Below are 12,276 nucleotides of genomic sequence, written 5' to 3'. Positions count from 1 at the left end.
CCTCTGGGTTTGATTTTTCACATTCAAGATGACGCACTGCTCCTTAAATCCAATAACTATCTCATCACAGCGAGAGATTAACAATACAGTTCATAGGACAATCATTACAATTAACTAAAGGGAAAATATATGGGAACATAAGTACAGATAATGTGCTGATTTCAAAATGTATTATCGCATTAAATCGTATGTTATGATCTATGCTAAAGAGTGTAGTTAAATAGTCCAATTGGTATATACACCATGACTGAACATTAATGAAATTAATCGGGACATTCATATCTACACTAACTACTTTGGGTCGTAAATAATTTGTTTAAAAACTCTTCCCAACATGGTTTGTGTTTTTGGTGTGTACATTGTATGTCCTACACATTTCACACATAAAAGGCAGGCAATGGCCTCTGACCTTTTTCCAGCGCGCGGGTATTCGGGCGTCATACATGCAGTCCAGAGCGTCTCGCAGGTTCTCGCTCATAATGATGGTTCCATCGATGGCCAACTTCAGGTCACTCAGCGTGTTCCTGACCAGAACAATCACTCTCTGCATGCGGTCAATCTCCTGCCGTAGGAAAATGTTCATGGGCTGAAGGGGACCCATGCTCATCAATCTCTCTCTGACCTGGATAAATGATGCAATTTGAATTTATGATTGTGTCATTTATTAGTTTGCACTCTCTGTATTATTTTTTATTGTTAATCAAGTAAAGGTGACAATGACAAATATTAGCATTGACACAGTTTGCATGGGCGCAACTCCTCCATTTGTGTCCTTTATGCACTAGGCTTTGGAGAAAGCAACAGACTACTGAAATCTGACAAACTTTACTGCTTCACCACCATTATCTAGACACCCAAATCGGCTCTTTTAAAGTGTAAGTTGCAGGTTAACCACCACAGCCAATTAATGTGTAAATTAAAGTGCTCTATATGTATATATTTAATTATTTCTGTCTTAAAATGCGTTAAAATAACATTTATTAGGGTTTCTTCAAACGTAGCGTGTTTTTCAGTTACTGGGTGATGACGTCACAAGAGGAACTCGCAACCCATACTCTGCTAGATTCCTACTGTATTATGGCTATTTGGAGAACGACTGAGGATGTGGGAAACCATCAAATTCTTTATGGACCACAGCCCTACAATTTTTAACTGGTCAGGCGTGAGAGAGGGGAGCCATGGCACTCAAAGAGTTATTAATGCTTGGTGTGAGGAGAATGAGTGGAGGGTTAGCCAGGTGTCCCGGTGAGTAACGTTAGCTACGTTAGAGCAAGTCTAGCCTGGTGCAAACTTAACCCGGATAATATAACAGAACAAGCAAGTCTTTTCAAAATATTGCCGTCATGTAGAATAGCAAGGAGGGACAACGACTGAAGACATTATTTACTTACAGTAACGTTAAGTCAGTCCAAATCAGAGCTGCACGTTAGAGATGCACGTCAGGCGCAATCGCTAGTCTCATCGACGCCTCAAACGTCATGTAATACCCTTCCTCAGTCCACGCGTTATCAATTTCTCACGATTTAATTAGCGATGTTTATTGTCAGAAAAGAAAAAGAGAGATCGATGTCCCCATCACTGTGTGTGTGTGGGCTATCAGCAGTGGAGAGTGTGTGCTGCCGTGAGGTGAACGCGTTTAGTTTAGTGGAGCAGCTCGACCCGCGACCGGCTGATCTGACGTGCCTGAACCCGTTTGTTTTGCGAATAGCTTATTCTCATTTCAGGCAGGATCACGGTCCCCTTGAAGTCAGCACACACGAGTATGTTAACAGTTGAGTTATTTTATCCATAATTTTTTTATCAAATAAAACATACAACCAACTTGTCTGTAGTTATGTAAGGCATCTATAGCTATGACTATGCCGGTAACTCTACTAGTGAGTTCCTCTTGTGACGTCACGCTCCATCTAGTGGAAGGGAGCGGGAGCGGTTAAAACCACTGTTAAAAGTGCCAACTTTTCATATTATATCAGCATTTTGGTATAAAAAACAATGGTGGGCAGTTCTTATCTTTATGTTTAATAAACACATTGCATTATCTTCGTGAAAAATTTAACCTGCAACTTACACTTTAAATGCCAAAAGTGCTTTTTTATACCGCACATCTGGATAATACATCCAGTTGTAAAACTGCTGCCATAAACAACAAAAAATTTGCACAAACATTTTCAATGAATTGCAGTTTACTGCCAGCTTTTTATGTAGTGATAGCTCAATGTAAAGTGCATCATGACATAACTGGCAGCACATTTCACATCTGGATAAACAAGGGCGGTAGGTGCAGAAGGCACAATGTTTTATTTACAAGTAGAAAGTCGCTGTTTTTGCTATTGTTATTAATAATAGAGTTTTAAAATTGCTAGAAAGCAGGGCAAGGGTTTTAAATATTTTAGGAAAGCTCATGATTGAGACAAATCTGCTTCTCTGCAGTCCGCTGTGAGAGATAATGAAAACAAAAAGCCCAAGTGCACCCCTGAGGCACGTTTTTTTTTTGCTGCTGCCTTCTTAATTGGCGAATAATCAGAGGGGAGTTGCAGCTAATTACTGCCTATATGTTTCATAAGCAACTGAAGTTGGGTTTTAGAACATTTGTAAGTTCCAAAAAAATAAAAATGCATTAGCGCAGGCATCTGTGACCTCACCACCATTCGTCAACCCTGAGAATATCCCCACAGGACTCGAGCTCCAGACAGCAAAGGCCATTTGCTACCATTGGGCTCTGAGTTCACTCTATCAACCATACAAAATTTTGCTGCATCATTGTTGCCCAGTCTAAAGCTTTACCTCAAATGGTACAAAATCTGGAGGCAGTTTCTCCAGCATGTCATCTGCTAGCCGGCCCACAATCGCCTCCCTGGTCTCACCGCTTCCGCTGGAGCTGTCCTTTGGTTGGATACTCAGGATAGTGTCTAGCACGTCCTTGGCGAGTTTGCTTTGGTAGGTGATGTCTGCATTTGGGTGGAGGCCGAACACCTCAGGGGTGTCATATGTGGGGAGACCCTTTAGGAGACCAAAAATAAAATAAAAACATAAGGAAAGAAAGATAAAAAGATAAAAAACTTAGTCCCAGACAGTTAAAGGAAGTTCTGGGTTCAGTATGAGTTATTATGTTGCTTACAGGACCATATTGGTTACCAAAGAGTATTATTTTCATGTGTCCCTCAGTTAAAGCAAGGCACATTGGTATTAACATTAATGCAATTTTGTAAAGCTGGTAAACTTATGATTCACACAAGGATACAAGAAAAAGAATAGGACTCTAAATTTAAACCGGTGAAACAAAGTGCTTTAAAAATGTAATAAGCTCCACATTTCTCCTTTTAAATCCACAAAGTTGACCATTCACTTCTTGCAAGTCAAATAATTTCTGTGGTCAGCAACATCATGCCACAAATGTGTTTGTGCTTTGGAATATAGCCAAAACGTTCCTTTAAAATTGTTGTTTATACTATCTGGAGATTATCCACAAAGGCACGATTCAGTAATGCATGCATAACCTTAATGTATAAAACATTTACAGTACGTGGCTGTGGTAAATGAGAGTAAATACTAGAAATAAGTCTGGCCATGTTCCATTGAGGACATTAACGCTAAATTTGAGTTGTATTTTCTACAAGGTTTTCAGACGGAACCAGGAACACTTCCTATAACACCCAATGTACTTGTTACATAATAAGAAGAATGGCATCTACGCTAATATTAGTCTCTCTGTTAATCCCGAGGTTTACTGTAGTCAGCCGGATCCGGGCTGTATCCAGATCAGATGGAGGACCTGAGCCTAGACACGACACAACCCCTCCCTGAAGTGTCAGCAGAGATTTTGTCAACTAGACTCTCTCCTGTAAAGGCCTCATCGACATTACAGCCATCGGCACTGATCCTCAACAAACCCGTCTCCATACCAGCTGATAGAACTGGATAAATATTCTGAATGTTCCGATCCAATCTAACTTCTGACCTGTAATGCTGCCTGAATCATAATCATGCACGGTTTGTTCATTGGACACAGGAGAACTGGCCCACCGACTGAGCCTGGTTTCTCACAAGGTTTTTCTTCTTCTCCATTCTGTCACCTGATGGAGTTTGGGTTCCTTGCCACTTGTTGCCTTTGGCTTTTGGCTTGCTTAGTCAGGGACACTTAATATTCAACAATATTATTAATCTGCCTGCATTGACAAACTGAACTGAGCTCCAGAGATATATATATACAGCAGAAACAAGTTGCATTATTTTCCTGTTATCACTGTAAAGCTGCTTTGAAACAGTTTGTATTGTAAAAAGCACTATATAAATACAGGTGACTTGACTGAATATTTCTGATTTCTGTAATAGTACTAATAAACTGAAGGCATTAAATACACAATACACAATAACTAGCTTTATATATTTATCATTAATAAATCAAACTAGTTTCAATCTCATTTATTTTAAATAACTGAATCTGGCTTGTTCCACAGCTAGCCATTTCTAAACCATGTTCATACTTTTAAACAGATTTTTTTCTTCTTTTTTTTTCTTCAGAATTAACATGTTTTGCTGATTCTAAGCCATTATAATAATTTCAGTTTAAAGATATGATTAAATATAGATGCAATTACTTAAAAAACTATGCTAAATGTTTTATTGTATAAAGGTCCATGTTTGGATTCTAAATTTAAATATTCTAAAAATAAAAGGGATCAGTGTCTTGCGATCAATTTTCACATGAAATAAACAAGCATTATGAGAGCTCACTCTCATTAGCTAGGAAAGCTAAAGCGTATTGCATCAGTTTTGATAAATGAATGAAAGTTTTCCCACATCTCTTCCTTTTTGATGAGCAATCATCATTAAAGATGTTTATTAGTTGAGCCACACAAGCATACAGCGTTGTGTACCAGCAATACAAGTCATTTCGCATTACACACTCATTCATCATAATTCATCAAAAGCTTCCTGTAAACAACATGTGCTTAGAGATTTTATACTGAACAGCTGAACGAATGCTATTTTTTAAAATTTCCTTTATTCTTTTTTTTAAAGCAAAATGTCTCACATGTTTCTTCAGAAGCTTTTGTGAGTGGTTTCATTAATAAGCTCATTGCGTGTTACATACTGAACAAAGCTGTTGTGTGTACGCTTTGAGTGCACAGACCAGCTCTTAGAACCATGTCTGAGAGAATCATCCTGCTGTGAGTTGGGGCTAAAAACATCCATCACAATCAGCTCAGAAAATGAAGATCAGCCGTACTCTGCTTGCAGCTGTACTATTTCTCTCACGAGGACACCACTGCGTTACATGACTCGCTGGCTTTAATGTACAACAGGAATAAGGGCAGCGAGAGGCTGGTCATGTCCCTCTTGGCACTGGAATGGCTATTATGAAGTGGTGTATATATGTGGCTTTGATTGAGCTGCACTATTTTCATGCCTGATGAATCAGCTTTATTCACTGTGTTTGTTACATTACAGTTGACGAAAGATTGGCCTTTTTTTTGTTCTCATTGTTTTTATTTTGTAAGTATATTTATTTACTTTTCTTTTGGTCTTCAGATAGTTTACTTTCTGTCAGCATGCACAAACTGTGCCAGATGCGACTTGAATATTAATTACTGTTATGTTCGCACCAACTCATCTGCTGAAAGGGGGGTGATGGTAGGTCTTTATAGTGGTACCATTTACAGCACATTTGCCAGAGACTTCTGAGAGAGAAGAAAATAAGAACCTAAACTAAAGCTGAAATGAACAACAAAAAATGCACTTGAAATTTACATTAACAGCTTATAATTGTAAAGGAACTTTGCATTATGCTATTCTGTTGCATAATTTATCTCTTGAGGAGGTTCAGCGAATTTGTTTCTGCTTGGATCAATTTATTACATTACTTGGTATACTTTTAGTATTTTAATGTTGTTGTTGTTGTTGTTTTTTTAAAGTAAGTATTGGTACTCAGTATTGGCAGAATTTATTTTAAATGTCAATTGGAGTCACTCTGCTGTGAATCTTCACCAGGTAACAGCCCACAGTGTTGTAATAAAACACCATTGTCTACACAGACAATTGTCAACACAGTCTCAACAAGTGACAAAACCTGTAGAACAAATAGTAGCTAGCTATACTGATTCCAAAGAGACTGACTGAGCAGTTTCATTGGAACCTTCTATCTCACCTGAACATATTGGAGATACTGATCCACATTATTGCATCTGGGAATGCAGTAGCCTTTGTAGAAGTAGAAATCAGGGCTGAACATGTTCTCATTGAACCACACCTTCGCAAATGTGTTCAAGAGGCGCTTGTCATAGTCATCAGTCACCCTACCGCCATACTGGATCTCGCCGATCATGTAGCGCACAGTGTTCCAGGACACACCCTGTAAAAATACTCATTCAAATTAAAGTGCCAGGTGCTGAGTCTATTTGGCAACTTTTTGCATAGACCCTTGACAAAGATGACAGTGTAAATCATATACATACACTTTATGTAAAAGGACCTTCTCGCAGATGTGGAAAAGGTTATGTTCATGCCATACTTTAATTATAAAGACATTTGACAAGAATCCATATAATTCAAAATGACTCCCAAGTATAGGTTACTTTAAGTTTATGTGGGATAATTAAAGGTGTATAATTACAGAACAGTTTAGCCGAAATAAACTTGTATTTGGCTGATTTAATTGTGCCAATTATTATGATCTAGTAACACAGCTGCTCCATAATGCAACTCTCACCTTCTTGATGTCCATATCATCGAGGTGATTCTGGACAAACTGTATGGTTGCATTGAAATCTGCCTGGTTGAACTCATATGGGATGTTCCAACCCAAAGGTCCATATTTTCGCCTCTCTTGGACAGTGGAATGGAGGAATGCCACCCCATACAACATGGGCCTCCATTGGACCATGTTACTCACATCTAGAAGATCCTGACTGATACCTGGAAGATATTATTAGGCATTACCAATTTTTAAGACTTTTGTTATTAATAACACAAAGCTAGTTTTTTTTTTTTTGAGGATATTGGAATAATGAGGCTCCTCTTTAAATAATCATATAAATGTTTCAAATCCATTAGTAGTCTCAGGTGATGGCACAGTCTTTCATCTCAAATAGGCAGGATATAAAAACAGCCTGCAGTTGACATGGAGTGAAGTCCATAAAGAAAACTGACAGGCGAGTAAAGACTAAATATCAAGAGAGGTCAGGCTCACCTCCGTAAGTCCTTTTAAGTCCGGCTTTCAGTCCCTGTGGAGGCTCATTGGTGAATTTGATTGACATCTGCAGGAGAGTGATAGGAAAGTGTCTGTGGACCTCAGTGGTCATCCACAGTCTGAAGGTGTCATGAATGCTGTCTGTCTCTGTGATTGTATCCATGAGTTCATCCATAAAATCCAGACCCAAATGACAGTTCTGAAGTAAAGCCCAGCCTCCCTAATAGGGGAAAAAAAATATAAGATTTGGTTTTAGAGAAAGCATTCAGGTTTATAGACTTTATTGAGCACAAATACTGAGAGATAAGAAGGCCATCAAGTGGAATTGCAAAAAAATCTCTTCTTTCAAACATGCATCCCAAACTCTCCCCTGTCTTCCATTAGTTGAATAAACAAATAATGTGGTCCCAAAATCATGGTTGACCGAGCTAATGTACTGTATTTTGCTGTCAAAATACTCAAACAAAGAGACCAACTGAGCCATTGTGTTGACACTTTTGGGGGAATCAAACCATGAATGGCTAGCTTATTGTTATCTCTGCATATTTAGATGTGATAGAAGCAAGTTTTCTAACATTAAACATGCATGAATATGAACATACATTAGCCATGGAGTGCTGCAGAAGTTTGCGCGCATGAACTTCCTGCCCCTGACCCATTGAGACGTAACGAGTCTCAATTCTTTGTCGTTTGCCCAGGGCGATGATTGAGTCTGTTGGGTCTGAACCCATGGATAAGAAGCAGATGAGAGGAGTGCGTGGGTCAGACTCCTCCCAGGTCTTCTCCAGATCCAGAATCACTCCCTCAGCATATCTCTCTCCCATTGAGTGCATGATGTACTTCCGTGCCTTTCGATTACACATTGGAAAACAAGTAATTAGCCTGATGCGATTGAAAATCAAGTAAAAAAAATGTATAGCGCTTTACACAATACAGATTGTTTCAAAGCAGCTTCATGGGAATAAACAGGTAAATAATAGCGTTGCGAATTGTATCAATTATGAAATGAGAAAAAATAAAACAGCTGTAAGGCAGCTCTACCGAAGACAATATTACCAAGCTCAAATTCAGTTCAAATTTTGTATATATCTGATAGTGTCAATGCAGTCAAATTGATATTTCTAAATGGTATTTGTCTTTTTTAAAGCCCCAACTGAGCAAGCCGAAAGTTGGCAAGGACAGTGGCACGAAACTAACACTCCATCAGCTGACTGTAATAGAGAAAAAAAAACTGGGGGAAACCAGGCTCAGTCAGGGGACCAATTCTCGCCTTGACAAAGTGATGGATTTCCAGAAGGTCAAGAAATATTACACACATACTGTGTGTGTTGCCTGATAGCAAATAGGCATGCTGTAATCAGAATTCTTCTGTTCTGTATAATTTTGCTGATAACAGTAATGAGATTGTGATGAGCTAAGAATGCATTTAGTGCATTATAATAATAAGAGTGAGATAGTAATTAGAGCATTAATTGTCATAAAATTGTCAAAAATAGACTACAATTTTTGTATGCAAAATTAATTTGTTTTGGTTTTGTGATGGAAAAATGCAATGGGAGGATTTTTACAAAATAAATAAAAAATCAATAATTGTATGGCTTCACTGGCTTCAAAATGGGCTTATTTATACCTGAGCAATTGTTCTATCTGGACACCAGGATCGAATAAGGAGCAGCCTTCTGAAACAGTCCAGAGCCTGGTCATATGCATTTGGGATTGGTTCTTCCTCTGGTGCCTCTCGATCAAACCAGCTCTTCCACTGTTTCTCATGACGCCCAATCTGTTAATACAAATGTACACGACAGTTTACATTTGGACAGTTGACAAGAAATCATTTTGGAAAGTTGTCACGTTCTACGGGGTGCTACACTCAATCTAAAACTATTTTAAACAGCACTTTGATTATTTTTAGTCATATTTTAAATGATAAAAAAGCCAAATAATAGCTTTATAAATATTTTATGAATTTATGTTATTTAATGACCCACATATTATATTTAAAATTTCACAAATTTCGCAAAATATGTTGTTTTATGTTCCACAGAAGAAAGAAAGTCATACAGGTTTGAAACAACATGAGCATGAGTAATGATTACAAATTTTTCAATTTTGCGTGGACTAAACCTTCAATATATATTATATAGCATCTAAAATGAAGTGGTTGGGAATTATATTATTTGTCAAATAAATAACATGTAAATGTTTTGTCTAATCAAAACTGATTTAAAGACAAAGACTAAACACGATGATACGGAAAGCATGGATTTCTGGTGTGTTATGACATTGCATTATGAAATCTTGTGTGTGGATTAGCAGTATTTCTGTAGTTGCGGTGTTCTAGAAATGGTTAATTAAACAAAAGGCTTTTAATCTGATTTCTTTCAGCCACAAGTAATTGATTTAGAGTTTGCCAAAGTGAGCTCATTTCACACTGCATTGAGCATGAAGTTCCCCCAGGCAGTCATGGCCTGCCAATCAGCCGTCAGTGTGAGGGGCTGTGAATGTATTTGTGTGTGTGTGTAGACCAGATGAATCAAATATTGACATGTTTTCTGCAGAGTGAGCTGCGAATTAATGAGGAAGGGGAACTCAAAGCGACAGATACTGTGTGCGTGCGTGTGTGTGTGCATATGTGTTCCATGTGTGGATGTGTCTGATCCTTTAGGTGTATAGGTATCTGACCACACACCTGCTCTAGAATGTCAGAGAACTGCCACAGTTTGCTCAGCTCCACCAGGTTGAGCCATGTTATGTCCAGGATCCACTTTGCAGCTTTGGGTGGACAGGCTTTCAGGTCCAGCGAAGCACCTCCTGGGTGACATCAAGACAACAGATCACATCAAGAGCCTTGTTCTTATTATGAAAACAGAATCCTGATTTTTTCACAATTTTGAGAATTTCTTAGTTATATTTTTGCATCTTATCAGCTTTTTTATTTTTTTTTTGACTGATTGCATGTTGATGAGTAGCTTGCTAACTACTGCACAGTTTTTGCTGTATACTGCCTATTACTTTTTTTAAGGTGGATGAAACCGAAAGGTTGCATTTGTTAATATAATCTAACAATAAACAATATTTATGAAGTAACTATTAATATTGTTAAAAGTTATATTATAATTAGCTCCAGAATGAGTTAACCACTTCAAAATTAGGCGAAGGGTAACATTCCTATCACACATGATTTAGTAAGATTCTGGGTACAAATATAAAGAATTTACAGGACATGAGGTAGAAATAACAACATTTTAACCCTGCCCAACTGCTCACTTCTGAATTATAATTTGATTTGCAGGTTAATGAATGTCAAATCACAGAACTGGTGATATAGTAAACAGTTTAACTTGATATATAAAACTGAATCAAAACATTTGCCTAAATCACAGTTGCACAGTTGCAAGAAGGACCCCTGTTTGAGCTCTGTCCGGCCCGTGAGGCAGGTCAGGTGAATTGCCCGAATGTACTGTATGAGGGTGTGTTAGCTCTGATGGACTTGGTTTGGCTTAAGACCTTGAGTAGTCTCTAGCATTCCTATAGAATAGCGGATTTGCCTAAATGTTTTTTTCTTTTCAATTGTACAAAATGGGATGGTGTAAAAGCTGGCATTTGTCTGACATGATGTAACGTTTAGTCCAGAGATGATAAAGAAATGCCAAAAAGTATCAAATAAAACAAGGTTTATTAAACAACACAAAAGCAGGTAATCCAAAGAACGAGCAAACAACACGAAACAGTGTGCCATGCACAAACAATACCGGACAACTGAAGAGAGAACAAGGGAGGTTTCAAAGTTTTTGAAAACTGTCTCCGTGTAAACAACAAAAACACGAATCTCTGAAGACGATGACGTCATGTACATGTGTATTGCGTGTTCAGTCTACAGTGTTTCATCCCCGTCTAATGGCCTAGCAGCAGAATACAGCATTTTCAGTTGTTTTCGTGGATCCGTGTGAATGGGGATCATTTTGACAATGGTGTCGTCTGTACGCGGAAAACTCAAAAGGAAAAACGTCTCAATTTTAAGCATATCGCATTCAGTGATGATAATTTATTATAATTATTTTATATGATTTATATAATTATTATACCCCTAATATATTACACATTAGCAATTTTAGTTTAATAATTATTATTAAACATTTAGTTTAAATGAACAAAATTATATACAGATAATATGTAATTTAAAATGACTACATGTGAGCTATACCTAGGCTATATATATGATCAAAACTAACTTTCACTTGCACACTGATATAGCAAGATATTTTCTTCTTGCTGTGTAAATTTATGTACATCATATTCTTCAATTTCTTAATCTTTGGCAGAAAAGAAAAAATAATTTTGCTGATTCTCTCGCGAAAAGGCAATCGCAGTTTTTCTGTTGGTAGCAAAAAAAAAAAAAAAAGCTACAGATGTTAAAGCAGTAAGTGTTCTCTAGTCTATTGTTGTTATACTGGCCGTTTATTGAGTTTTGGGTTAACTTGTTTTGAATATCTTTAACAGAAATATTGACTTTATATACTTTTGTAATTAATAAAATACATTGTTTTCATTGAATGTTTTGTTCTTGGAATACTATCTAGTAAAGATACAAAGGAACCTCTCCTGTTTTGCAAATGTAATAACTTGAGAAATCTCAAGAAAAACTCATTTCTATAGGGGAAAAAGCAAGACAAACTACATGGCATCAAAGAGAGAGAAAGGGGCTCTCACAAGAGTGCATTAAAGAGCAGAATGGTATTAACTGGCTTGACGTGCACTGCCAGCACAGGGAATCAAATTGACCTTCTGGGTAATGGGCCACTTCTCTGACCGCAAGGCTACCTGATTTCTCAGTGATTAAATTTCGGATCTGATGCTTTTACGAAGCAAAAGCACATGAACCAACATGGTAATCACATAGAAGTTCATCAATCTACAGACTCACCAAGGACTCCTCATGAACAACATGTACAAATTGCAAAGAGCCATTAAATATGATTTATCCTTGTTACCCAGAGGAAAGAAAGAAAACTCACAAAAGCTTCTGATGGCAAATCCACAGTCTGTTGTCTTCATAGTCTCTTTTTTGAGCATTTGGTTTGAGATCT

At 37.6% G+C, this 12,276-nt stretch overlaps 1 protein-coding gene across 1 annotated transcript in view; it reads right to left on the bottom strand.

Moving 5' to 3' along the window:
• The window catches only part of dnah5 (dynein, axonemal, heavy chain 5), a gene marked incomplete at its 5' end in the record, with an annotated part of 161,185 nt that overhangs the window by 7,066 nt on the left and 141,843 nt on the right, over window positions 1-12,276 (bottom strand). The window contains 8 exons of the mRNA XM_081387820.1: window positions 410-622; window positions 2,785-3,000; window positions 6,149-6,352; window positions 6,710-6,915; window positions 7,190-7,409; window positions 7,792-8,037; window positions 8,820-8,969; window positions 9,879-10,000. Coding sequence (XP_081243946.1) covers window positions 410-622; window positions 2,785-3,000; window positions 6,149-6,352; window positions 6,710-6,915; window positions 7,190-7,409; window positions 7,792-8,037; window positions 8,820-8,969; window positions 9,879-10,000 — 1,577 coding nt within the window. The remainder of the gene's footprint in view (window positions 1-409; window positions 623-2,784; window positions 3,001-6,148; window positions 6,353-6,709; window positions 6,916-7,189; window positions 7,410-7,791; window positions 8,038-8,819; window positions 8,970-9,878; window positions 10,001-12,276) is intronic.

Source organism: Scardinius erythrophthalmus (genome assembly GCF_964197995.2).
Source record: "Scardinius erythrophthalmus genome assembly, chromosome: 16".
Lineage (NCBI taxonomy): Eukaryota > Metazoa > Chordata > Actinopteri > Cypriniformes > Leuciscidae > Scardinius > Scardinius erythrophthalmus.
Note: the sequence above shows the minus strand (reverse complement) of the source record. Positions and strands in the feature narration are given on the sequence as shown.